The following is a 25,860-nucleotide window of genomic DNA, read 5'->3' as shown; positions in this document are numbered from 1 at the left end:
ACAAAATATCTTATTGCACACACTTATTTCCCTTTTCTGTTTTTGTCTAATTCTCATTGCACCCACCCAATTGACCCATTTCTTCCTCTTATTCTTCTTCTTCTTCTTCTTTGTATTTAAAATGATTTTAATAAGAGTTCTAAGTTTTGATATACTTGTTTTTCTTACTGTAAAACTTCCAATCGAGTCGAAGCCATTCACATGAGAAAATTCTATTTGGTAGGTACTTATTGAATCTCTTTTGTAATGTTTAGTAGGTACTTTTCAAATCGGTTAAATCCAATACTTACTGAATTCCTTTTTACATTTTTCACTTAGAGTGAGTATAATTAGTCATCTTGGTGTGTGTAGATAGAACCACACCATAGTTTTTGATATATTTACAAGAATTCTAAGCATTTTATTAGTTAACTTTAATTTCAAAGGGGGATAATGTTGGAATTTCTCTTAAGGGGTTGACCCACCGGTGGACTTTTAACCTTGGCCTACTAATGAAAGGCTTCCTTGGGTGTTGGGGTCTATGGAATTTACCCAGTGACTCTTTTGGGGGAAGATGTAAGATTCATGGGCTTTGGGCTTTGATTAGGTATCTTCCAAATTGAACATGGACTAAATATTAAGAAACTATGAGGGTTTTCCAAGTGGCAAGCAAAATAAGAATATGTACAATGGCTCTTTTGGGAGATCCATGAGCCAAATTGGTGGGTTTCGGGGTCTCTTGGACTTTTATTTTGAACATAATCTAGGTTTAGGAATCCTTTAAATTGAATATGGGCTGTGCCCCAAAATCTAATTTTTTGGACCCTTTTTGTAAGTGGACTTATGAAATTTTGGGTGTCTACAACCTCAAATCTCGATCCTTGTTTTCACTACCTAATTAGAGTCGGGTCTAAAACGAACCGAATCGAATGGAAATCAGAACCAATTTCTTTTACTATTTTTTCATATTATAAATGGTTGATGGTTTTCGTACCTTTTAAAGTTAATAGATATTGCCTAAAATTTTTCATGTTTTCATATAAATTTTTTTATGCGGATTTAAAAATTCCTTCTTTCCTACAAGTTTATTGTTGTTAAATATGTAGTTCAGTTTTTTTTTTTTTTTTGAAGTTAAGTCATATATTTGTTAGATCAATTTGTTTTTATGTTATTGGTTCTTTTATAGATGATGTATTATGTTTGTTTTTTTTTTTTGCAATAATTTTAAAATGATATTTTTATATTTTATCAATAAAACATACTTACTCACACACACATATATGATGGATCATGGGATATATGTAAAAACAATGCAATAATAATAAATTTTCAAAATATGGGTTAGAAGTTTCAGATTGAGTTGGACATATGTAAAAACAATGTAATAATAATAAAATTTTAAAATATGGGCTAGAACTTTCGGATTGAGCTGATTTTTTGTGAGGAATGACACTTTCTTTGGATAAGACTTTGAATTATGATGGATATATTTTGAATGTTCATTTACAATTCCAAGAAGCATAATGATTTTAACTCCATCTGAATTATTGTGTACATGCTTGACTATGATGGTTCTAACGATCCCAACCGCCCATTTAAAGTTCTTGAATTCTATGATTTTGCCCTTGATCGTACTCAACTACCAAGTTTGTTATTAATAATTTCTTATTAATTTGTTTTGTCATTCATCATAGAATATGGTAGAAAAAGAAACAGAGGAATTTTCAAAATAAGAAAATTTTCTAATACAAATATATATTTTGCAACATAAGATCTCAATCATTTCATTAGTCATCCATTATTAATTTTAAGTTCTTTCTTCCATCTTGGAATCTTTTCAAGTTATAAAAAACTTGCGCACAATTAAACAAAATTATACATCAACACTTGATTTAAATTAAACTTTTGAACAAAACCCCTTTTAAAAGGAATATCAAAACACGGGTTTCTTATTATTAAGCCAAACACTATTTGGGCCAGTATGGTACAAGTGATAGTGTTACGTAAGATAGACAAGACACACTTACCATAATTTATTGGGGTAAAAAAAAGGAGACACTAAATTTAGGCGTCATGGTTTCGGTTAGGTAGGCCTCGACAACTTTGTAAAGGGCTATGAATTTACTCTTGAAGGCCTTAATTTCCTCTTCGTTGATTTCAACACCATCCTTGTGATGGTAATGCCTGACTTGCTTACAAATGCATCCTCCATTGCCAGAGTCCTCAAGCTTAACCTCGACAACTATTTTTTCCAGGCCGTCTGGAAATATATCACCTTCGAACGAAGTGTATTTGCAGTAGAAGTTCTCTTTATCAAGTATTTCGATCCTATGCTTCACATGTTTCAAGTCTTTCAAGTCACCAACTGCATACAATCATATCTAAGTTAGTATTTTTTGAGAAAATTAATAATAATAAATAAATAATTAATTAGTGTTTGGAGAGTGAATCTAGTGCTTTTAACATTTGAAATCATTTTGGGAGTTCATATTAAGGTTCGGTACAGATTTGAGAAGCATTTCCTACTTCTCAGACCAACTTTCCACGTCCAATGCTTGTGACAATCAAACAGAGCTAAGGGTCTGTTTGACTGCATATGGAAAATAGGGTGGAAAACTATTTACCATGGAAATTGCATTTTCCGAATGTTTAATTGCATTTTTACATGGAAAATGATTTTCCACCCTCCTCCAAAAGTCCCACAAAACTTGGATTTCATCTTCCCACCCATACCTACGAGAAAATGAAATTCATCCTTATTTTTCATCCTCAAATCAAAATCTTAACTTCATCCCTTTTTCTTCCCACCACTATAGCCACCGTCACATTCACCCCTTCGTCGTTGTTGCCGCCGGCCACCACTCTCTCTCTCTCTTCCTCCTCCCTCCCTCCGTCCCAACCCTTTCCCTCTCTCCCTCTCTTCCTCTTCTTCTTTCTCCTTCTCCTCCCTCCACCTCAACCCTCTCTCTCTTCTCCACCATCCCCATTTCTACTTCTTCTCATATATTGTTTTTCATGATTTTTTCTAGATGAAATCAAACAATGAAATTTGGTATTCCAACTCCACCAATTTTCCACGATTATTTTTCTATAGATTTCAAATTCCTTGGAAAGTCATTTTCCATGAATCAAACATATTCTTAAAGTTATTGATATATTTTGGTCTACAATGTGCATCTATTTTAGCCAATAACTAAAATACCCTTCATCTTGTTTCAGAAATTATTTAATTACTAAAATACCTTTCATCATATCTTTAAGATATTAATTATTAAAGACAAAAGGACCACAACTCATGGTTTTAAATCTCATCCGACACCGTATCAACATCATCCATGAATGAGACGGATAGATGAGTCATCTCACATTTGCAAAATCTTGCAAGACAAATGAGATGACTGGGACGATATTTTGAAAATCTCATCCGAGTCACTAAAAATCATCCAATCAATTAGGATTTTGTATATTTTAAATAAAATAAATAATTTTTAAACTTTAAATATTATTTAATGATTAAACAACTTCTAATTTATACCTTATTTTTATAAAAATAATTATAATCATTTATATATAATATATATAATGAATAAAATGGTTTATCTCGTCCAAGATGAGTTGAATCATCCGAGACAATTCAGTCTTGCCCATGAACGAGATGATCTGTCAAAACCAGTTTTGAAACCATGACACAACTCTTAACATAATCACCAAAATAATGTCCAAAGAACAGTTCTCCAAATAAACACCTCTTGAAAATTGGTATCTATTATCAATTGAACAAAAGAGCTTTAATCAAAAGTAGACGCAATTTTGCAAAAATATATGTGTGTAAGTGTGTGTAACCTTACTAGATAATTCATGTTTTGTAACTTACTTTCACTGAAGCTGAGTAGTTTGATGGTTCCAGCCCCTCCATCACCTTCGATTATATCGATGCTCCTAAACACATCAGGTAGGAGCTTGGGAAAAAGGTCATGGTCAAAGAACAAGGCATCGAACAACTTAACTGGAGAGATGAAGCAGTTCGATTCATGGCTATAACTGGTGATACCCATCTCCACCTCCGGTTCTAATGAAATAAGATCATGATCAAAGGAACATGAAGAAAAAGAAAGAGAATAGGGATGAAGATGGTGAGGAGCATTGGTGGTATTTATTGACTTTGATTAGGATACGAAAAGTCCATCTGTTGCCCAAGTTCGATTGCTGGGCTACTATTCAATTACATATTCAATGCTCGCGGAAAGTTGAATATCAAAAATCTCTTTCAAAGACTTGGAATATCATATAATAATAAGGTTTTGAATTGTAACAATCATAGAGAGCTCGACCGTCAGCAACGCTAAGAAGCGAACTAAGAAATTACTCTCTTTGGTCGATACTTCTCAATCTCAAGGACTTTCCTAGCTAATGCCAAATTTGCCCTCACTAGGTTAAATGTGGAGACTGATTGAGATGGTCCCTTCATATTTTACTTTGACAAACTTTAAAAATAAGAGGACTTCATTATTAAAAGATTTATCCTCTCTTCGAATTGTTCTATGAGATATGTGATTTCTAATGTCATTCTCTAGGATCATCAATCCTCTTCAACAAGATAGATGTCGTTAGAATTTGAAGTACCCAAATTTGCATTATTTATATTAGAAATTTAAAACCGATCAATCAAACATGTGAGATCTACGAGCCAATTCTTTCTGTGATCATGGCATAGGTGATCGAATCAAATGATCCTTATTGCCTAATTACTATACTTAATCCCCCTAATTCTATGTGGCTTTGCCCTTAATTCTTCTCAATTACTGTTTTTGTTATTAAAATTATACACACCACAGTGATTAGTTTTGAACAAGAATTGTGATGATCTATCTCCTTTTTTTGTACACTTCCTTAACAAAGCAGTAGATCCTTTGTTTTGGGATACATAAGTAAAAAAATATATATGTTTCTGTGAATTGCCAGGTCAAGGAGCGTACAGAAAAGGGATTCAGATTATCAGTAGTCTTTAAACAATTCAGAGTTCGTTTAAATAGAAATTAATTAGCATAAAAGTATCTTTAGAAGAAAGTAACTTTTAAAAAAATAGAAAATAATAAAATATTTTTATTTTTTAAAAGTAATTATCTAAAATGAATCCAACCAAACTTATCACTCTTCTTTTAAATAAAAAACATTAGAACAAAGCCCCCTTTGAAAGCAATATCATAATAAAGGGTTTCTTATTAATTATTGAACCAACTGCAAGTAGTGTTGGCAAAGGTACATAGAATAAATTTTTTCCTTACCTAGGATAGAAGAGGCATACAACATTTACTCAACAAAGATAGAATTTGAATAATTTATTGGGCAAAAATTAAAAAGACACTAAGCATAGGCATTGGGGTTTTTGGTGAGGTAGGTTTCAACAACCTTGTACATGTCCATGGCCTTGTCTTTGCCAGCCTTGATTTCCTCTTCTTTGATCTCAACACCTTCTTTGGCATGACAATGACTCGTCATCTTACATTTGCATCCTCCATGGTCAGATGCCTCGAACTTAATCTCATAAACGATAAGACCATTCATGTTTGATAACTTACTTTCACTGAGATGAGTTGTTTGATGGTTCCAGCCCCTCCATCTCCATGGAATACCTCAACATTCTTAATCGCATGGGGTATGAGCTTGGGAATGAGGTCCTGATCAAGGAACAATGCCTAGAACAACCTAGACATCGAGATGGAGCAGTCCAATTCGTTTGTATAGTGGTGACACCCATCTTCACATTTAGGGAAATGTAAGATAATAGAAGGAGATTGAATTGGCTTAGGGGAGAAACTATTTTCGAGTTGTGAAGATTGGTAAAGGGCATTTGTGTAATTTACAGATTTATTATATCATCAAGATGTCTTGGGTGTGAAATGGTTATAGTCAATGTTCAATTCCAGGCTACTACTATATTAATAAAAGTATGAACACCTTGGGAGGCTTCCTATTTTCTTAAGCTGTGGGTCCCTCTCTGAATTCTAGAAATTAAATTCGACAGAGATTTGAGTGGACTTGTGGTATATGTGTACTTACTAAGTCATATGGTTTAGGCCCGGCTCAGGACTTATTGGTTTCATTCATGTGTTGAGAAGTCGTTGGTTTTGGATTTACGTCCAACGACTTGCTATCATCACATCTTCTAGATGTTTCAAACACATGACAGTCAGAAATATCCATCTTAAGACATCTGTGATGGTGGCATGTCGAAGTATTCTAAGATTTTATTTCATTTTATGAGATTAAGTTCGAGGCATCTGGCCATCCATCTCCTCACATAGTTTGATATTTTAAAAATTAAAAAATAAATTTTTTTTTTCCCAAAATCTGTCATAGTAATTTCTTCCTAACATTTATTTTCAACTTTAAAATTCTATTTTCTTCAACCTACAAATCAGACATAATTTTTGGAGAAATATAAAGATGGGATTTTGGGTAAAAAAAAAATCTAGGGTTTATACTAGACACTGACGATGGATCGAAGACAAAGTTGCTAGTTTCACGGAATGACACTTTCTTTCGATCAGACTTGGAATTATGATAGATGTATTTTGAGTGTTCATTTACTATTGAAAGAAGCATAATTATTTAATTCCATCTAAATTATCGTGTACATGAATTCAATGATCCTAACCGCCCAATAAACATCCTTCTATTGATTCTATGGTTTTGCCCCCTTGATTGTTTTTCAACATACCAAGTTTGTTATTAATTATTTCTTATTAATTTATTTTGTCATTCATCGGAACATATGGTAGAAAAAGAAACAGAGGGATTTTCCAAAAAACAAAAAATTTTCTAATACATATATATTTCATAAAATATGATCTCCATTGTTTCATTAGCTATCCATTATTAATTTTAAGTTCTTTCTTCATTCTTGCAATCTTTTCAAGTATACGAAAAGTTGTGCACAATTAAACAAAATTACACATCAACTCTTCATTTAAATTAAACCTTTGAACAAAACCCCTTTCAAATGGAATATCAGAACATTGGTTTATTATTTACTAAGACAAGCACTATTTGGGCCATTGTATAATACAAGTGATGGCATTACAAAGGATAGACAATACACCCATGGCATAATTTATTGGGGTAAAAAAAAGGAGACACTAACTTTAGGCGTCTTGGTTTCGGTTAGGTAGGCCTCGATAACCTTGTAATTGGCTATGCCTTTGCTCTTGCTGGCCTTGATTTCCTCTTCATTGATCTCAACACCATCCTGGAGATGGTAATGGGTGACTATCTTAGAAATGCATTCTCCATCGCTAGAGTTCTTAAGCTTAACCTTGTTAACTATTTTTATGAGGCCGTTTGGAAATTCATCACCTTCGAACAAAGTGTATTCGTAGTAGAAGTTCTCTTTATCAAGTACATCGATCCTATACTTCACATATTTCATGTCTTTCAAGTCACCAACTACATAGAATCATATTTAAGTTAGCATTTGTTGACAAAATAATAATAATAATAATAATAAATAATTAATTAAAGTGTTTGGAGAGTGAATCTAGTGCTTTTAATGTCAGAAATGGCTTTGAGAGTTCATATTAAGGTTTAATACAAATTTGAGAAGGCACTTCCTACTTCTTAGACCAACTTTCCATGTCTAACGCTTGTGACAACCAAACAGAACATAGAGTATGTTTGATTGCACATGAAAAATAAAGTGGAAAATCATTTACCATTGAAAATGGCATTTTTTGAATGTTTAATTGTATTTTTACATGGAAAATGATTTTTTACGCTCATTTAAAAGTCTCACAAAATTTGGATTTCATTTTGCCACCAAGCCCATGAAAAAAAAAAATGAAATTCACCCTTATTTCCATCCCCAAATCAAAATCTTAATTGCATCTCTTCTTTTTCCCACCATTAGTGCCAGCACCACATTCATCCCTTTATCGTCGTTGCTGCCGGCTACCATCCCTCTTTCTTTTTCTTATTCTTATTCTTCTTATTCTTCTTATTATTATTCCTCCCTCCACCCCAACCCTCCCTCTCCCTCTCCCTCTCCCTCTCCCTCTCCTCTCTTCTTCTTTTTCTTTCTCCTCATATTCCCTCCGCCCCAACCTCTCTCTCTTCGCCACCTCCTCCTCTTCTACTTCTTCTCATATTATTTTTTTCATGATTATTTTCTAAATGAAATCAAATAATGGAATTTGGTATTCCAACCCCACCCATTTTGAATCACTATTTTTCCATAGATTTCAAATTTCTTGAAAAATCACTTTTCATGTAATCAAACATACCCTTAAAGTTATAGATATATTTTGGTTTATAATGTACATTTATTTTAGCTAATAACTAAAATACACGTCATCTTGTTTAAAAAATTATCTAATTACTAAAATACCCTTCATCATAACTTTAAGATATTAATTAAGGACAAAACAACCATAACTCATGGTTTTAAATCTTGTTCGAGAACGTCTCAATAGCGTCCATGAATGAGACGGATAGACAAATCATCTCACATTTGCAAAATCTCACGAGACAAATGGGATGTCTTGGACAATATTTTAAAAATCTCGGCCAAGTCACTAAAAATCATCTAAATCAATCTGCTTGAAAACAGAACATCTTTGGACGATAAATTCATAGAATAAACTGTACTTTGAACCATGACAAATCACTTGGTCATAAAAATGGGAAAAATGAAAATACATAACACTATTAGATACAACAAATTTTAGGAGAATGAAAAGTTGACTTCAATTGGCTCGCCTCCTCTTATGTTGAGTTTTTCCATGGTTGTGTAAAAAGGTCAAAAACAATAAACTAGTTTTTCTTAATAATTGATGGTGAGACTAGAACAAAAGGAGATTTAGATTAAATGTCTTCCTCCTTTCCATTGATTTAGATTTTCAGATTTTCCTATTGTTTTATTTAGAGGAGAAAAGGAAAAAATGGATATATGGGAGTAGAGAGATCGAGAGATCCAGCATTTAGGAAAGAAATCACAAAGATAATTTTTTTTTTTAAATCTAGAGCATGAATTTCTCTCATACTCTATTTCTCTCCCTCTTTTTTAGGAAGCAGTTAGAGAAAGAAAATAAATCGTTGAAGACCCACGATTTATTAGATTAACGCAGGTTAACCTCTAGTTAAATAAAACACATGTGTCACGTTTTCATTGTTTCGATACAGTCTTAATCTCCTCACCGTAGAGATCATCCTCACCAAAAATTAGCCCATTTCAAAACCTCTAACCCATGTTTTAAAAAATGTTTTGCCAAAATGTTTGTTGCTGAACATTTCCCATATAGGGTCCCGTTCAGCAACAAACATTGTGACAAACATTTTGACAAAACATTTTTCAAAACATGGGTTAGAGGTTTTGGAATAGGCTGATTTTTGGTGAGGATGATCTCCTCACCAAAAATCAGCCCATTCCAAAACTTCTAGCCCCAGTTTACAAGTTAAAAAATTGTGGACCGTCCATTTTTTGTAAACCATTTTTGATGGGGTTAGAAGTTTTGGAATGGGCTGATTTTTGGTGATGATGATCTCCTCACCGTAGAGATCATCCTCACCAAAAATCATCCCATTCCAAAACCTCTAACCCATGTTTTTAAAAATGTTTTGCCAAAATGTTTGTTGCTGAACATTTCCCATATATCTCTACGGTGAGGAGATCATCATCACCAAAAATTAGCCAATTCCAAAACTTCTAACCCCATCAAAAATGATTTACAAAAAATGGACAGTCCACGATTTTTCAACTTGTAAACTGGGGCTAGAAATTTTGGAATGGGCTGATTTTTGGTGAGGATGATCTCCTCACTGTAGAGATCGTCCTCACCAAAAATCAATCTATTCCAAAACCTCTAACCCATGTCTTGAAAAATGTTTTGCCAAAATGTTTGTTGCTGAACACGACCTATATATATATATGGGAAATGTTCAACACCCTAAGCTTTACCCTACACTTTAACAAATGTGTTTTGTCCTACATGGGTTAGAAGTTTTGGAATGGGCTGATTTTTGATGAGGATGATCTCTATGATTAGAAGATCATCCTCACCAAAAATCAGCCCATTTCAAAAATTTTAACCCCATGTTTACAAGTTGAAAAATCGTGGACCGTCCATTTTTTGTAAACCATTTTTGATGGGGTTAGAAGTTTTGGAATGTGCTGATTTTTGGTGAGGATGATCTCCTCAGCATAAAGATCATCCTCACCAAAAATCAGCCTATTCCAAACTTCTACCCCATGTAGGTCAAAACACGTTTGTTAAAGTGTAGGGTAAAGCTTAGGGTGGGGAACAGGACCCTATATGTATGTATACACGTGACTGATCATGCTGCATATGTAAAAATAATGTAATAATAATAAATTTTCAAAATATGGGTTAGAAGATTCGGATTAAGCCGATTTTTTTGTGAGGAGAATCTTTATGATGAAAATATCATCCTAAAAAAAATCAGTTCAATTTAAAATTTCTAATTCCATAAAAAATGATTTAGAATTTGAATCATCGATTTTTTATTAATAATTTGTAAATCACTTCTAATGGACTTAGAAATTTCAGATTGAGTTGATTGTTTGTGAGAATGATCTTCTCATCATAGTGACCATCCTCACAAAAAATCAGTTTAATCCAAAACCTCTAACCCATATCTTGAAAATCATTAGTTAAGATATTTTTTGTCTTATCCATTTATTAAATATTAAAATTGGTGGGTACCCGTGATTTTGACGACTCTGCTTTCATTAATCTTAAAATCAAAATGGAAAAAAAAAATGATGATTCTGATTCTAAAAGTCTTAAAGAATCGACCTAGTGACATTTGACAACCCCAATTTTAACTTAAAAAAAAAAGCGCAAAGGAGAAGAAGAGGGTTCTTTATGATTATAAATTGATATTGGTCCATTGACAAGTGGCCTCCTTTGCCCTACAAAATTAAATGTAGTCGTATAACACTTAATGAATTGAAACCACTTTTTTAACGTTTTGCCCGAAAGGGTACTCCACAACTTCCATTGGCCACGACTTTCCAATGGCTTTACATCAAATTTCATATCACGTAAGCAACCCGAAATGCTCCTTCTTTGAAATATCCTCAGACAATGGAGAGAAAACGCCTGCATGGTTTCGTTTTATTTTATATTTCTTAACATTGAAGGTACGAATTCACATCTCATGGATGAACACATGGATTTTTACTCACAATCTCAATTTTAGATGTAAAGTTTATCTTCTTGTAATAATAGTTTCTTATTGAATAATGATTTTTTGACACCCCCTCTTGCATATCCCTCTCCCCCCCCCCCCCCAATCATTGAACTGTAGACAATGTCTTGGGATACACATAACCCCCCCCCCCCCCCAATCATTGAACTGTAGATAATGTCTTGGGATACACATAACACCCAATTGGTAATATATGTATGATTATCACTTGTGTCATAAATGCTTTCTAAATTTATACAATATGAGTAATCTCAAATTGCACATAAATAAAGAGACTTCATCGAATATTTGGTGGAAGACATGAAATGAATTAAAAAAAAAAAACGAAGTCATGAAAAATGAAGTGGCATTGGGATCACTGGTCCGATATGTGCAAATCGAAATTAGGTAGATCTTTAGCCGGATTAGAGCATACTTTTAGACATATAGGACAAAACTTTGGCTAATGAACTCTACCCTTGAAAAAACATATAATTTTTCAATATAAGATATTGGTGGTATTTTTGTAAATTTTTTTTGTAATATTGTGATTTATTTAAAAAACATAACCTTTTTTTTTTTTTTTTTTCCAGAAGAAGACTATGGAAGTGATTATGCAATTGCTTCCATACATCAAATAACATTTTTTTTCTTAAATTCTTGCGTTTTTTTCTTTCTTTTTTTTTTTTCTTTTCTAAAACAACTTTTCATCTTTAAAGGATTTTGACAATTTCCTTAAGGAGGACTATTTTGCTAGGTTGGGCCTGATAAGCTAGGCCCACTCCTGCATCCAATCACCCTCGTTTCTGATATTTAAGAAGAGGGAAAAATGATTTGGTTTGATCACATGAGAATGGAAAAGATAAAGAAAGATGTACCTTTGACTGCTATTTATTCTGGGAGTTTAATGAAGAATGAATTGTCATGCTCTATACTTTAGAGAGTTGCTATTGCCACACCAATTTTTTACTAATGCCACACCAATTCCTATGTAAATCATCAAAGGATTGCACATGGTTGGTGTGGCGTTAGTAAAACTTGGTGTGGCAATAGTATCTCTCATAATTCAATAGGGAAAGGTGTCCATTTTCAGGGGCAGCATCGTCATTATGGGTGTAAATCGAAAATTCTATGATCCAATTAGAACACCTACTTGTCTATAGCATAATTTTAATCATCAAATGATGGCCTCCTCCCCTTTACCAATAGCTCAAAAGTTGCACCGATCATACAATCCCAAAAACTCAATGGCGAAGCTGTCATTGTCTGTGGCCCTGAGGTGCTCACAAACTATAAATATATTTAAATATTTAAAATTATAATTTTGGTATTTTAAAATAATGATAATTTTTTTCTCCACATTACTATTGTATATAAACAAATACTTTGGATGAGGTTTTGATAAGATTTGATGCATTTTAAAAATTACTTACCTGGGTTAATGAGTTGATTCGATAAGATGATTTTATCTAGTTTTCGGGCTAAGACGATTGGGCCATGTTTCAAGTTGTTTAGCGTGTATATTTTCCTCCTTGGATGACTCATACTCTAGTTAAGCCTTGTGACCTTCTAATATTCATAGTTTTCCATCTCTCTAATAGATCGATCTTTTGAAGTAGTTCGTTAATTAACGTTAGGTTCTTATAGGTCACAGGTTCGATTTTTTCCACCTTTATGGGTGAGGGGGAGTGTTGAGTGTATATATTCTCCTCCACTCTTGGGTGAATCATACCTTAATTAAGTCCCGTGATCCTCTTATATTTTCATCCAATAGATCGATCTTTTGGAGTAGTTGATCTAAACAAGTTGACCCTATTTTAAAATAAAATTGGTTTGATTAGTAAACCAATAAATGGTGAGAGTCTGTCGATTATGTGTTCGATATCCAATATGAACAATATTTCCTAGGGACCACCCGCGGGGGCACTCCCTCACTTACCTGGTGCGTGACCTGATGAGTGTGATGGGTGGACGTAGCACGTGCCCAAGGGAGGGAGCCATATCCATTGGCTTCGACCCTGGCTCATCCGATCCCCCTAGTAGGATGTAAGTCTGGACACCTCCGTTATTTAAAAAAAGAATGAAGTTAATTTAATAAAAATTATAGATATATTATTTTTTTTTTTGGATAAAAGTGCTTTGATACATTTTCAGTTCAATGAAAACATTCAAATTGACCAACATGCCCCTGTTGATTTTATCAATCAAGGAAAATGCTGGAATGACACCAACAGAGATACAAAGGTGACAAAAATGATGTGGTGATACGGCCATAACCGTAGATATTTTTTACTCGTATCCCATGGAATAGCATTTACGTAATGTGCAAGACACAATGTCATTGTGTCACTCCTTTGTCTCTCTTTGTGTCACCCCAGCACTACTCATTCATCAATACGCGGAGGACCACCTCTTTTTCTTCAATGTTTTCCTTAAATAATCAACTTGAGTCTCGTTAATACATATTCCATATTAAGTAAACAGACGGATTGACCCAAACCAAATAGACAAATACCCTCATTTTTCTTATATCCTCGTACGTTTTAAATCCCTGATCCAAGGGTATTTTAGTCATTCTTAGAAAAAAAAGGAAAATTTGAAGACAGAAAAAAAAAAAAAAAAGAGAAGTAGAAACCTTATTCCCTCCCATTAATTTGTCTCTTTCTCTCTATGAATAAGGACTAGAAGCCATGAACGATCTCAGAGCACTTGTTCTTGATCCAACGAAACCCTTTTTTGAAAGAAGACTTAACTTTCCCTTCAACAGAGTAGAATTTATATTTGGCGACTCGTTTTCTCCTCTTCATCTCTGGATCATTGAAGCTCCATGATTTCAACGATGAGTCCTTCTTAGACAACTTTGAAACTCGAGGTGGTGGAACCGGAACCGGAATCGGAGGAGGATCGGGAGAGCGAGACCGAGCCATAATGTAGGTTTGGTTCGCGCTAAACTCCTTGCCACTAACGATCTCGAGCTTCCGGTCACCACCATAAGGGCGGAAGCCGGAGCGGAAGTCGACCATCTAGACCGAGCCAGCCAAAGAGATCGAGAACAAGAGAAAGAGATGAAAGAATGAGGTTTTTTAATGGAATTTTTCTAAAGTTAGGTTTAGGGTTGTGAGGTGGGGGATATATGGAGAGGAGACAGCGGTAGGGAACAAGGCATGGAGGGAACTTGAGCTGTATGCGTGGGTGGTCGTTAGTCTTTTTTCGTCTTTTTTTTTTTTTTTTTTTAAGTTGCCTCCCTGGATAATACTACATATTTGAAATATCTCCTTAACTAAGATATTATTCTATTTAACAACCTTTGTCATTGACCGAATCAATGTGATGGGTAGTTGGTTCCCATCCTTATTCGAGCTATTGGTGTACGTATTCCTATGGTTTGTGAGTTAAGATATATTATGCCTATATTATTGTATCCTATATGTTAATTTTATTAATTGGTGTGTTATGAGAAGAAGTTGGAGTTGCAATGCAAGTTCTGTTGTTTGAATAATCTACTTGTCATCAATCCATAGATATTATATTCATGATGAGTTGGATAAAGAACACTTCATTGGATGGATGCCCAGAAATTACAAATCAAGCCTATTTTTTATTGGATTAGTCCACATATTGATAGACTAAGCTGCTTATGAACCAATGGGAGTGGAAGAGTTCACCACATGTCATATAAAAGGATAAGGAGTAAATTAACTACCCAATTCATGGGTGTACATGATCGGTATAGAAGAGGTCAAAAGATCAGGGAGGCAACTTAATTATGTTTTAACTGACAGTATCTATCAAATAAACCACGAAAGTTATTTATGGTGAAAAACATTTAAACTTTTTTAGAGAGAGAAAGTTGTGGACGACCAAAACTTGCTCTCTCTATCCGGGTTTTTCTGATAGAGAAAGTTGTATTTTAATAACTTTTGAAATTCGATTAAGAAAATTGCCTTGGATTTTGAGTTATTGTCTATTTATATCATTTGTATTTTTGATGATCAGAGCTGAGAAGTTCTCTTAGGAATCAATGATCCGGTTAATGTTCTCAATGATGACCAATGGATTTATATCATGAGTCATGCTAGGGTGACACAAAGGGAGACACAATGACGTGATGTCATGCACATTATCATAGATGTTTTTCTGCGAGATACAAGTAAAAAACATCTACGGTTATGTGTGCGCCATCACATCATTTGGGTCACCTTTGTGTCTTTATTTGTGTCATTCCAACATTTTTCAACATTGATATTGTACTTATTATGACAATATAGTAGTTTATTTTAATACATTAGAATACCTAGGACACCTTATTTTATTAGTTTCATTAATTGAGTAGTCTAATTCTTAACGCAGAGTTTTGTTATTTTAGGTCTCTTTCTAATTAATAATTTAGGTTTCTATCTTTCCTAAATTGTTGGAGTCAAAATCCTTTTTATTGGAGAATGTAATTCTTATTTTGACAAATAATAAAATAAATAAATTTGTTTATGGAGGAAGATTTTTTTGTTGATAACTAAGTATCCTTATAGATATGGGACTGACTCCGCATCTGGGCTTTTGTCCAATTCATAGACTATGGTCTTGTCCAAGGATTATTCGTAGGGCATGTGCAATCCTCATACTAGGTATCAAACTCTTGACCTACGAGGCATTAATTGCTTATCGATCCAAAATTGCCATTTAGTCAACCCTTCCAGGTTGGAGGAAGACTCCCCTTCAAGTGGGTCAAGTTTTTTCAAAGGATCCAAAGATCCTATTAGTCCTTCTAGGGATTCCCCAAAACCCAATACTATTACTCCCTATAAAACATATATTGATCTCTAGGAAACTTGATTTTTCTATCATCACAATAATATGTTTGATGGAAAGCCTTAAACACGTTTGAGGTTAAAACAGTTTTAAGTTCAATTAGTCAAAGTGAAGACAATAAATAACAACAAAATTTATTGTGGGTGATAGATCCAATTAGGGTGGGATCCAGTATTCAATATCAAATGAGAGAATTCGAGTTTGATGTGAGCTTCTCTGATTAGAATCTAGAGAAATTTCTCAAAACATGATTAACTTTTGACAAAATTCCCATTCTAATTAATTGTTCATTTTAATTCCGAAAACATGAAGAGTGAGATTGCAAGTTTTCGAAGTGATGATCTTGCTGGCTTAAAGTAACAAGATCATTGATTTTTTTCTCTTCAAAGTGATAATCTTGTTGGTTATGAAAGTGACGATCTTGCAGTTCACAACGATCTCACTACTTTAAATCAGTGAGATCTTCACTTTGAAAAACCTACAATCTAACTTTTCATGTTTTGGAATCGGAATTTCATCAAACTTAGCTCACGAAATGGTAATTTACCCTATAATCTAAGCTTAAAAAAAGGTTTGATGTCTAATGTTTGGTGAAATATTTTTTGAGGGATCTCTTTTGGTCCTAGACAAAAACATTATATTTGACTTTATGACTTCTAATCAATAATTAAATTTGATAAGTTTGCATGTAAGTATAGAATTGATGTTAAGATATTTTCTATGGTTTGAAAAATAATATATTTGAGCCTCCAATGACATGTTACTTGTATGATATTTCTTTTACGAGGAGCTCACATCAAACTAGTTCTCCAAATGAAATAAGTTAAGAAGATAGTATAAACTTTGGCCAACAGTTTCATAAAAGAAATGTCGATTTAACAAATTTCTTGCTGTTCATTTTATTCTAGTTGGTACTGATCAGATGGTTAAGATCATCTATATTTTATCCTAATTACGTTAGGGTCTAGAGCAGTCAATTGGGCTCCATGACCTGCTTAACCGCTCAAAGAACAAGATATAGGACCTTGACCTTGAGCTCGCAAAGTGGGGCTGGACTGAATAGTATTCGAGCCCATAAAGTGGTGTAGAGATCACTTCTCTTGGATGCTAAGATGGCCCAGAAGACACTTGTACAAATGAGTTGGGTCCAGGTAAATTTCTTTGTTAAAAAGAATTTATAGAAGGCCTTGACTTCTTTTTGGGCTCCATTATTATGAAGCATTACAATCCAAACTAATAATAATAATAATAATCATCATTTTAATTAAGCCCAATACGTAACTATATAGGGAGCCCATTTGGGCTGGATTAGGGATTCTAAGAATTAGGTTTACTAGGAGTCCACATGTTGTTGATTTAGGGCTAATCGAGCCCCCCAACCCCAAAGCCCATCCATGGATTTTCCTAGTGAATGCTAGTTCCTTATTAAATTCTAGTTTGAGATATCTTTTGTTAGTTTTAATTTTCTTGACTTGGATTCACTTTAGTTTTGGTTCTCTTCTCTCACTTTCAAAATCTCAACTTATTTGACAATACTTATCAGTAATGCTCTAATTAATCTTCATTTATCATGTCCAAAGACATATTTAAATACTCCAAACCAAACAATCAAGCATGGTCATTATCATCCATGTGGGTACTCAAATATTATTAAACCCAAATCCCCTTTTAGGAAGTCTTGCAATAGAGGAGATATTTGGCAAACGACATGACACCTTGGGACCTAATTCATATAAAGTATTCACCACTCTATCCAGAACCACATCTTCAATGAATCAGGCCAACTTGAGGCTCCAGACCACTCAACGTCAATTCTCTCAATCTCACCGAGTTGAAATTGTTGTCGATTAGCACGAGTGAGGTGAGGGAAGAAAACGCCAACTGAGCTTAATTGATAAGGAATGTGAAGTGTTGATCCCACCACTTAGGTTCAAAACTCGTTGAACACATGTACATGCTGACTACTGAGATTTTTCGCTCACATAAAACTCAATCAAGAATCCTGAATGACCAATCGCATGAAGCCTAACGAGGGTAAATTTGAAAATTTGGGGATTCCATCAATACACACGGTCTCATGGAGTTTGGTCAGTCTGGGTTTATGTGAAATCTCATATTTTATTTTTGCCAGCAATTTTTTTTCCTGACCACTAAAATGTGCTGCCCTAGCACAAAAAATATTGTGAACTGAGATCGCCATGACTGGCATGTTTGCTGGGATTCTGAGACCCACAATTGATTATATGAATCCCCAACAAAGGCCCATACTATCTAAGAATATCAAAGCAAGACTTAGTAGACCAAGGCTTTGAGAAGGTGATGTCTACGTGAATTATATGCACATTGGCTCTATGTGGGCTAAATGCAAACCCACCTATCAAACTTCGAACACAAGTAGGGCCATCGATGGGTAGGCATGTGCCGAGCTTGGTGCAGCCCTAAGTTGGACGTAGTGACGAATTATACCTTAGACCAGTCTTACATCTGTATTAGACCTTATTCGGCTAAGCCTGAATCTGGGCATCAAGGACCCAAGCATGTTTTATAAAAAAAATTAAATTTATGAACTTTTCAATATATATTAGCAGGCCGTCTCAGGATTGCGCAATATTAGGCACCAGCTTGACCCAGATTTAATTGGTTGGAAACTTTTGAGCCAATCTTACCTTTGCAGCTCAAGATCAAGGTTCCAACCCTTTTTTTTTTTTTTTTCCTTTTTTTGAGTCCGGATTGTATGCACCCAGGGTGGAGGATTGAAACCCTCCTCCAACCCCCGAATACATGCCACGTAAGTTGTAATGCAAGGAAATTTTTAAAAGAAGATATTTTAGGTTCTAATTCCTTGGATTATGGCTTATTTGGCGTGTGCTGGGATGTGAGAGGAGGGCTTCAATCCTCCATCCTAGGTGCATACGATCCGCACTTCTTCTTTCTTTTTTTCAGATGAGCGGGTCAGGCCAGATTAACGGGATCAATTGACACACTCCTAAAACACAAAGAATAGCATGACATAATTATTATGAGTTGCAGTCTAGAACGGTTTCCATTCTCATAGTTTAGGATCAATTGAGAGGAGGGCTGCATGCATGGTTTGTTTAGGAGTCCAATGAGTTTTAAACCCAACTAAAATTTTTCATGTAAAAACCGTTCTGGATCCCGACTCAATTATATTGGGAGTATCGAGCGAACAAAAAAAGATGATTCTATTGGCACACCAACTTTTACTTATAACAAAACAAATGTTTGTGTAGCTGGTGTGTTAATGGAAGTTCTATTTTAAAAATGTGGGATTTTGTTAGGGCACACGTTAAAGTGTAATAAATACACTATAGAAATTGAAATCTTTTGAAATTTCAATAAAAGTAATTTTTTTAAGGGCATTTTTGGTACAAAATTTAATTTTCAAATTGTATTTATTGCACTTAATGTGTGCCCTAAGGGCACACGTTGACAAGGCCCAAAAATGTGATACTATTTAATGTTCACTAATGAGTTTATGACTCGAAAATTTTCACTCGATCTGTACTACTCGACTGATGTGGCAAGGATATAGAACCGATGATTATTTCCTTATGTATCCCAAACAAAAAGATCTATAGTTTTGTGTCCTTGCCATGTCAGTCAAGTACAGAGTGAGTGAATTTTTTTTTTTTTTTTTGAAGATTAATGGGGGGTTAGGCAGACCCCAACCAGAGAAAAACAAGCTACATTCTATCATATCTATGCCCGGAGGCATCCTTACAAACAATGTCCCTAAGACTAGTTGAGAGATCCCCATACTCAAAAAGAATTCTATCCGTATTGGGAAGGATGGAGGCTAAAGAGTCCGCCGCTTGGTTGCATTTTCTAAAACAGAAGTTAAACCCGATTTGATGAAAGGACGAAGCTTTAGCTCTTATGGCTTTGACCAACCTCTCTTCCCTCTATGGTATACCTTGCTTCCCCTTGATGCATTCGATTGCCACCTTAGAGTCTGATCTAACCTGCAAGTTCTAGATATTCTCTTCTACTGCTATAATCATTCCCTTTAGAATTGCTTGAAGCTCGTGGAAAAGGACAGTTTTCCCTTGCGTATGCTCAGCTAGGGCCTTTACTGTAATGCCGTTGCTATCTTTGATTATGACTCCTTCTCCTCCAACATCCCTCTTAGAGATCCATTTGTATTCAGGACATGGAATTCCTCTAGGGGTTTGTCCCATTCGATTCATAAAATCCGGATTCTTTAATGTTTAAAGAATGGCATATACTCTTTGATGTGGCATGTGCTAGAACCATAGATTTTTCCCTGGGACACACAATTTCATATATTTGTGGAGATGTGTAGTTGTGTATCCCGATAAAAAAAAAATTATGGTTCTAACCCATGCCACATCAGAGGGGGCATCAGAAAATCACGACTCATGTTTAAAACCTACCGTTATGTCAAACGAGCAGAAAAGCGTTACTGTTATGTCCACTAAGAAAAAACACCAGGGGTCCTAATTTTCCTTCTTTTTTTTTTCTTTTCATCACACCTTATCTTTTGGGGTTGGTTGTTTTCAAAGTGGGGTTTTGCTGTTAACAAAGAAGGGTGTTAAGGTATTGAAATAACATAAAGCTGTCACGTGTCCACTAAAAGACATAACTGTTTGTTAGATTGGAGGAAAACATGGATAAAGCAGCTCATCCCTACTTGATTTTATCTGACTCAAAAAGCCTAATTCAGGATAAACTTGCACTCACAAACAAACACCTCAAACTCAGGCTTATGCTTTGAAGTTCGAACTTTGAAGAAATAATAAGGATTACAAAAATCCAAAATTTCCTCCAATTTAGTGAACAAAAGCCTCCCCTTCTCTAAATCCCATCTTAATGAAGGAACCAAAAAAAAAAAGGGGAAAAAAATTAAAAAAATATATATTTACAACTAATAATACAACAAAACAAATTACAAAAAAAAAAAAAAAAAAAAAAATCTAGGATCAGAAAATGAGACGTGATCACATGCATCACGGCTCATTAAGAAGTAGAAGAAGGTGCAAGGCTGAGATGAAGATCAATTCCAACATCAACTTCTGACATTTTCCCAGAAACTTCAGTTATAGACTGATGAGTAGTAGTAGCGGGACCCACATTTGATGCAACAGCAAACGTGGCAGGCCTTGGGACGTAAAGCCAAGAAGGAACTCTAGGAGAGAGTGATGACAACATGGGCTGTGGTGATGAGAAGTACTGGACTGGAGAGTGGAACCTTGGAGCACCAGCAGCACCATTGATGTTAGTGGGTTCACTAGAATAAATGAATGGTCCTGATCTAACAGCATGTGGGCTTAGAATTGGTGTACCAGTTGTGAACCGTCGATTCGTCTGGAATTGGGCTCGTTTAGCTCTTTGTCTCTCTTTCTTATGTGCGTTTTGATGGCCTCCAAGTGCTTGAGAGTTACCAAATTCTCTACCACAATATTGACACTCAAATTTCCTATTATCTTTATTTTCGGATGCAGGGACTTCTTCTTCTTGTTGCTCCATCACTGAGAACCCAAACAGTTTGATCGGTCTTCGATCGGATGGCTCGTTAGAAGACACGTCATCACGTGATGACTTTGCTGAACTTGAGCTTTCTGCCATATTTGTGTAAGAGAAAGAGAGAGAGAGAGAGAGAGAAAGAGGTTCAGTTGGCCTGAATTATAGTAACCATTGTGATAGAATTTTGTGGTTCATGGGGATATGGTATGATAGTATCTCCTTGATTTATAGGGAATATTTTAGACTAAAATATGCTGATCTTGTACTCCAGGAGTTGGTTAACTTTATACAGCTACACATTCATTTTTCACTCTTTTGTGGGGTCCACTGATTCATGAATGTTTGGCCCTTAGGAAAGAGTATGGATGCGTGAGCGGGACACAATATCATAAAAGCCTACACGGCCTATGTAATCCCACACCAATATTTCATAAGTTTCTAATTAACTTTAAATATCAATTGAATAATAATTTATCTAACTCTACTCTCTTTTCTTTTTTTCTTTTTTTTATATTTTATAATTGGGGTGTCTGGATTGGGAGCAAATCCTCTGTAACGCGATTCTTTTGTAGTTCTCTATAGCTCTTATGTATGTCTGAGGGTGTGCCATGTCATCACAACAATTGTATCCAATCGTTTAAATTTAGAATCTCACTGACCATTCATTTTTAAACACTTGATTAAATCAAAAGTAAAGTTTTTTTTTTTTTTTGTTCATTCTTTTTTAAAATTTGATTTAAATCAAGAATACAAGATGATTGGGTTTTTAGTTTCCATCAATTTGATGGTCTATGGATTGTAGAATAAGAGTTACATAGAACTAAAAGATAAATGAACCACAAAGGATTTGTTCTTGTCTGGACTTACGTCCAACCAGGGGGTCAGATGGAGTTAGGTTCGAAACTAAGATAAATGGGACCCTCTCCCGAGTATATACAACACCTGCACATCACACACACCAAATAAATGAGGAAACACTCTCACAGGTGGCCCCAAGAAAATACTGCTCATATTGGGTATCGTACACAACCCACGAACTATCTCATTCTATTTCATGTATTAGTGGTAAAATCTTTTCTTTCACAATTTAGATATGATAATATCTTAAAGATATTACATTGATATATTAATTTATATCTTGAAAAAGATAACATGATTACACATTTGGCCATATCTGCATTGCACTTTCAGCCATTTCATATCCATAGTTTGGTTGTATTTTCATTCACTTGTGACATGACTTGACTTGACTTGTACCAATGTTTTGTACTTCTCATTTATCTCTGGCTATTTCTAACTAGTTAGTACTGAATAATCCTTGGTTGATATTATTATCATTAATAATAAATATACAATATTTTTATAATTTCATTTTCTCTAGTACTTTGAAAGATTTCATGTGGTTTCTGTAATTTTTAAAAGTACTTTTATTTCTTGTACTATTACACTATTATTGTCGCTTACTTGTAATAATTTTCAACATTTGCAATCATTTTTTCTCAACATGGCCACAATTCGTGATATTAGGTTTATCCCTTTGAAAAATGCAAGATTATGTTTACCCCCCTTACCCTAAGTCAACAGTACTTTTATTTGATGATTTAGCTATGACATTATTTTAAGAGTATTTTGAAAAGAAAAATAATAATAATAATTAATGCTTCACCATTAAATCATAAAAATAAAAATAAATAAAAAAATTGCAACATTCATTTGTGATCATAGGAGATAAACCTAATATCACCAATTTAACAGGAGTATTTTTAAAATACCTTTTTTTTAGTCATGTATTGTGAAGAGAAAATAATTAACAAAGTAGGTGATTAGAACTAAGTTCCATTTAAGTAAGTAGGTTCCAACATTTGGAAAGCAAGGAATATAAGAAATCCTTAAACTTTCAAGATATCATATACAAATATCTTTAAGAACTAGTATTTGTTGATTGTTACTGTTCAAACAAAAGTCTTACAATTCTTATTCTTCGGGTTGTCCAAACCTGTAGGCCTGACTAGTAGGAGTGAGGCAATTGACATCTAAGAGCATCATATCTCACCTAAATCTCCTGTAATGGGTGGCCAACGAGGGGATTTGAACTTAAGACCTCTCCCTTTTTGGAGGGAGACACTTGCCACTACGTCCAACAATCAATTTTCGATTCAAATCCTTGGCTTAAGTTAAGTTTTAAATTCGCAATTCAACCCTATTTATATTACCATCTCACTCAATTAAAATAGTAACAGTTAAGAGACTTACACACCATAAACACCCTAAAACAATGAAAATCCTTAAAATGACTAAAAAGAAATAGAAAACCAAAATTATTAAAAGGGACCGACTAGTTGCACACTGCTACTTGTTGGTTGCACACAAATCATAAAAAAAATTGCTTTTTTTATAACCTCTATTTTAACCTACTAATTGCACTTCATTACAGTAACCTAGGGTTTCGGGCTTATTCACCTTCCTATGGCTTCATCTTCTTGACTTTATAAACTGTAAATATGCTTGTTATACGATCAAGAATTTCTTAGAAAAATTATTGAAAATTTTTCTAGGAATGATTGAAGAAGAAGGAAAAAAAAAAACAAAACATCTTAATATTTTCTGTATTATTTTTGGAGTACATAGGAAAAAAACATTTAAGTGATGGACTGCAACTTGTAGTGGGTGGTGTGCAACTTAAATATTTTAGTGAATCACCCTAAGAATGGACCACTTGACAGTGCAACTTGAAAGTGTGATACAGGTGGAAAAGAAAAGGAGACAATGGATTGGGTAATGTTAGCCAACTCTTTTAACATAAGAGATCTCAAGAATAGAGAAGTTGAAGATGGTTGACTGAAATGCCCTTAAAAGTGCAATTGGAAAGATAAGCGACAAGGCTGTTTTATTGAATTAGTGGGGTACAAGCCTAGTGTTACGGGACTCATGATGTTTTGGTAAATTTAGAGCAACACTAGGAGATTTTGGTAAACTTACTAACATGTGTCATTATGGTTTGGATCACGAGGATCTTATTGTGGATTGAAAGAGCCCGGGAATGGAGGGGGAACTTCGTCCATTGAAAGTTGCTTCTTTCAACCTTTTATGTCCATTCTTTTAGTTTTCTTATTCTTGCCATTTTAGGCATAAATCTGACATAATATCCTTATCAAATGAAAAACATCATTTTTGTTGAGAATGAATGGATTATCTCTCCCATAACCTCTTAAAACCAATGATGGCCCACTTAATTTAATTGGTACGCCAGGTCGAACCATTCATTTTTTTAATTTTATGAATAAGCTTTCTCACCAAAAAACAATATTAAATCTATCTTTCGGATGTAATTAAACTCATTTTTCCACTTTTTTTTAAAATAATAATTATTATTTTAATATATAGAGTCGTGATTTTCTAACTAAAAAGTTTCACTTGGTCTGTAAGCGATTTACATGGCAAGGGAATAGAACCATATATCTTTTTCTTCGGGATACATAATGAAAACGATCAACGGTTCTGTGCCCTTGCCACATCAGTTGGGTATAGACTGAGTGAAAATTTTTGAGTCTGAAAATCATTAGTGTAATGGAAAGCGTTTAGAGGCCTTAAAGAGAGTCAAACATTTTTCAAAATAGGTGTTTGAAGTTTCAAAATGGACTGATTTTTTGTGAGGAAGATCTCTATAGTGAATAGATCATCCTTACCAAAAATCAACTCATTCTGAAACTTCTATCCCTACTTTACCAGTTGAAGAATTGTGGACTATCCTATTTTTGTATACCACTTATGATGGGATTAGAAGTTTCAGAATGGACTGATTTTTGGTGAGGATGATCTCCTCAGCATATAGATTATACTCACAAAAAATCTTCTCATTCCGATAGGGAAGCGTTCATAGGCCCTAAAGCGAATCAAACATTTATCAAAATAGGAGTTAGAAGTTTCGAAATGGACTGATTTTTTGTGAGAGTGATCTCTATGATGAAGAGATCATCCTCACAAAAAATCAACTCATTTTTTTATGGGGTTAGAAGTTTGGCTCTCTTTAGGGCTTCCAAATGCCACCCATATACATATATATAATAGTTCCACAATAATCTTTGATTGTTGCATTAAGGAGACAAATGTCATTTCCTCTACCACAAGTTTTGAAAACTTCACTTAGTTACTTATTAATTTACAATGAGAGATGTATCTTTATCTACGTTCTTTTGAGTCTTCCTCTTATTTATAAAACCTTTAGATAGTATAAACTTTCTAAATGAAATTGTAATTAATCTTTTGTTGAACATGCTTAAACTATTTTTATCAACTTTCACATTAAAAAAAAAAAAAAAAACCTTCATTTCTAGTTTTATTTTACTTTTTAACATTTTCAATCAC

At 34.2% G+C, this 25,860-nt stretch overlaps 2 protein-coding genes and 1 pseudogene across 2 annotated transcripts; all 3 read right to left on the bottom strand.

The window, feature by feature from the left end:
* Nucleotides 1-2,012: 2,012 nt before the first annotated feature.
* LOC147383501 (major allergen Pru ar 1 pseudogene) lies at nucleotides 2,013-4,034 on the bottom strand (annotated as a pseudogene).
* Nucleotides 4,035-13,865: 9,831 nt separating this feature from the next.
* On the bottom strand, nucleotides 13,866-14,207 carry LOC147383500 (uncharacterized). The gene has a single exon (XM_086427301.1). It carries the CDS (start codon nucleotides 14,205-14,207, stop codon nucleotides 13,866-13,868), a length of 342 nt encoding a protein of 113 aa, XP_086283427.1.
* Nucleotides 14,208-20,778: 6,571 nt separating this feature from the next.
* Nucleotides 20,779-21,763, bottom strand: LOC147383499 (zinc finger protein 6-like). Its single transcript, XM_086428845.1, has one exon. The coding sequence runs from the start codon at nucleotides 21,595-21,597 to the stop codon at nucleotides 20,989-20,991; it is 609 nt and encodes a 202-aa protein (XP_086284971.1). The 5' UTR covers nucleotides 21,598-21,763; the 3' UTR covers nucleotides 20,779-20,988.
* Nucleotides 21,764-25,860: the final 4,097 nt, after the last annotated feature.

The sequence above is a fragment of the Akebia trifoliata genome, chromosome 16, assembly GCF_017979445.1.
Source record: "Akebia trifoliata isolate Shusen 1 chromosome 16, ASM1797944v1, whole genome shotgun sequence".
NCBI classification, from domain to species: domain Eukaryota; kingdom Viridiplantae; phylum Streptophyta; class Magnoliopsida; order Ranunculales; family Lardizabalaceae; genus Akebia; species Akebia trifoliata.
The sequence above is the reverse complement of the archived record's forward strand: the minus strand, read 5'-3'. Positions and strand labels throughout refer to the sequence as shown.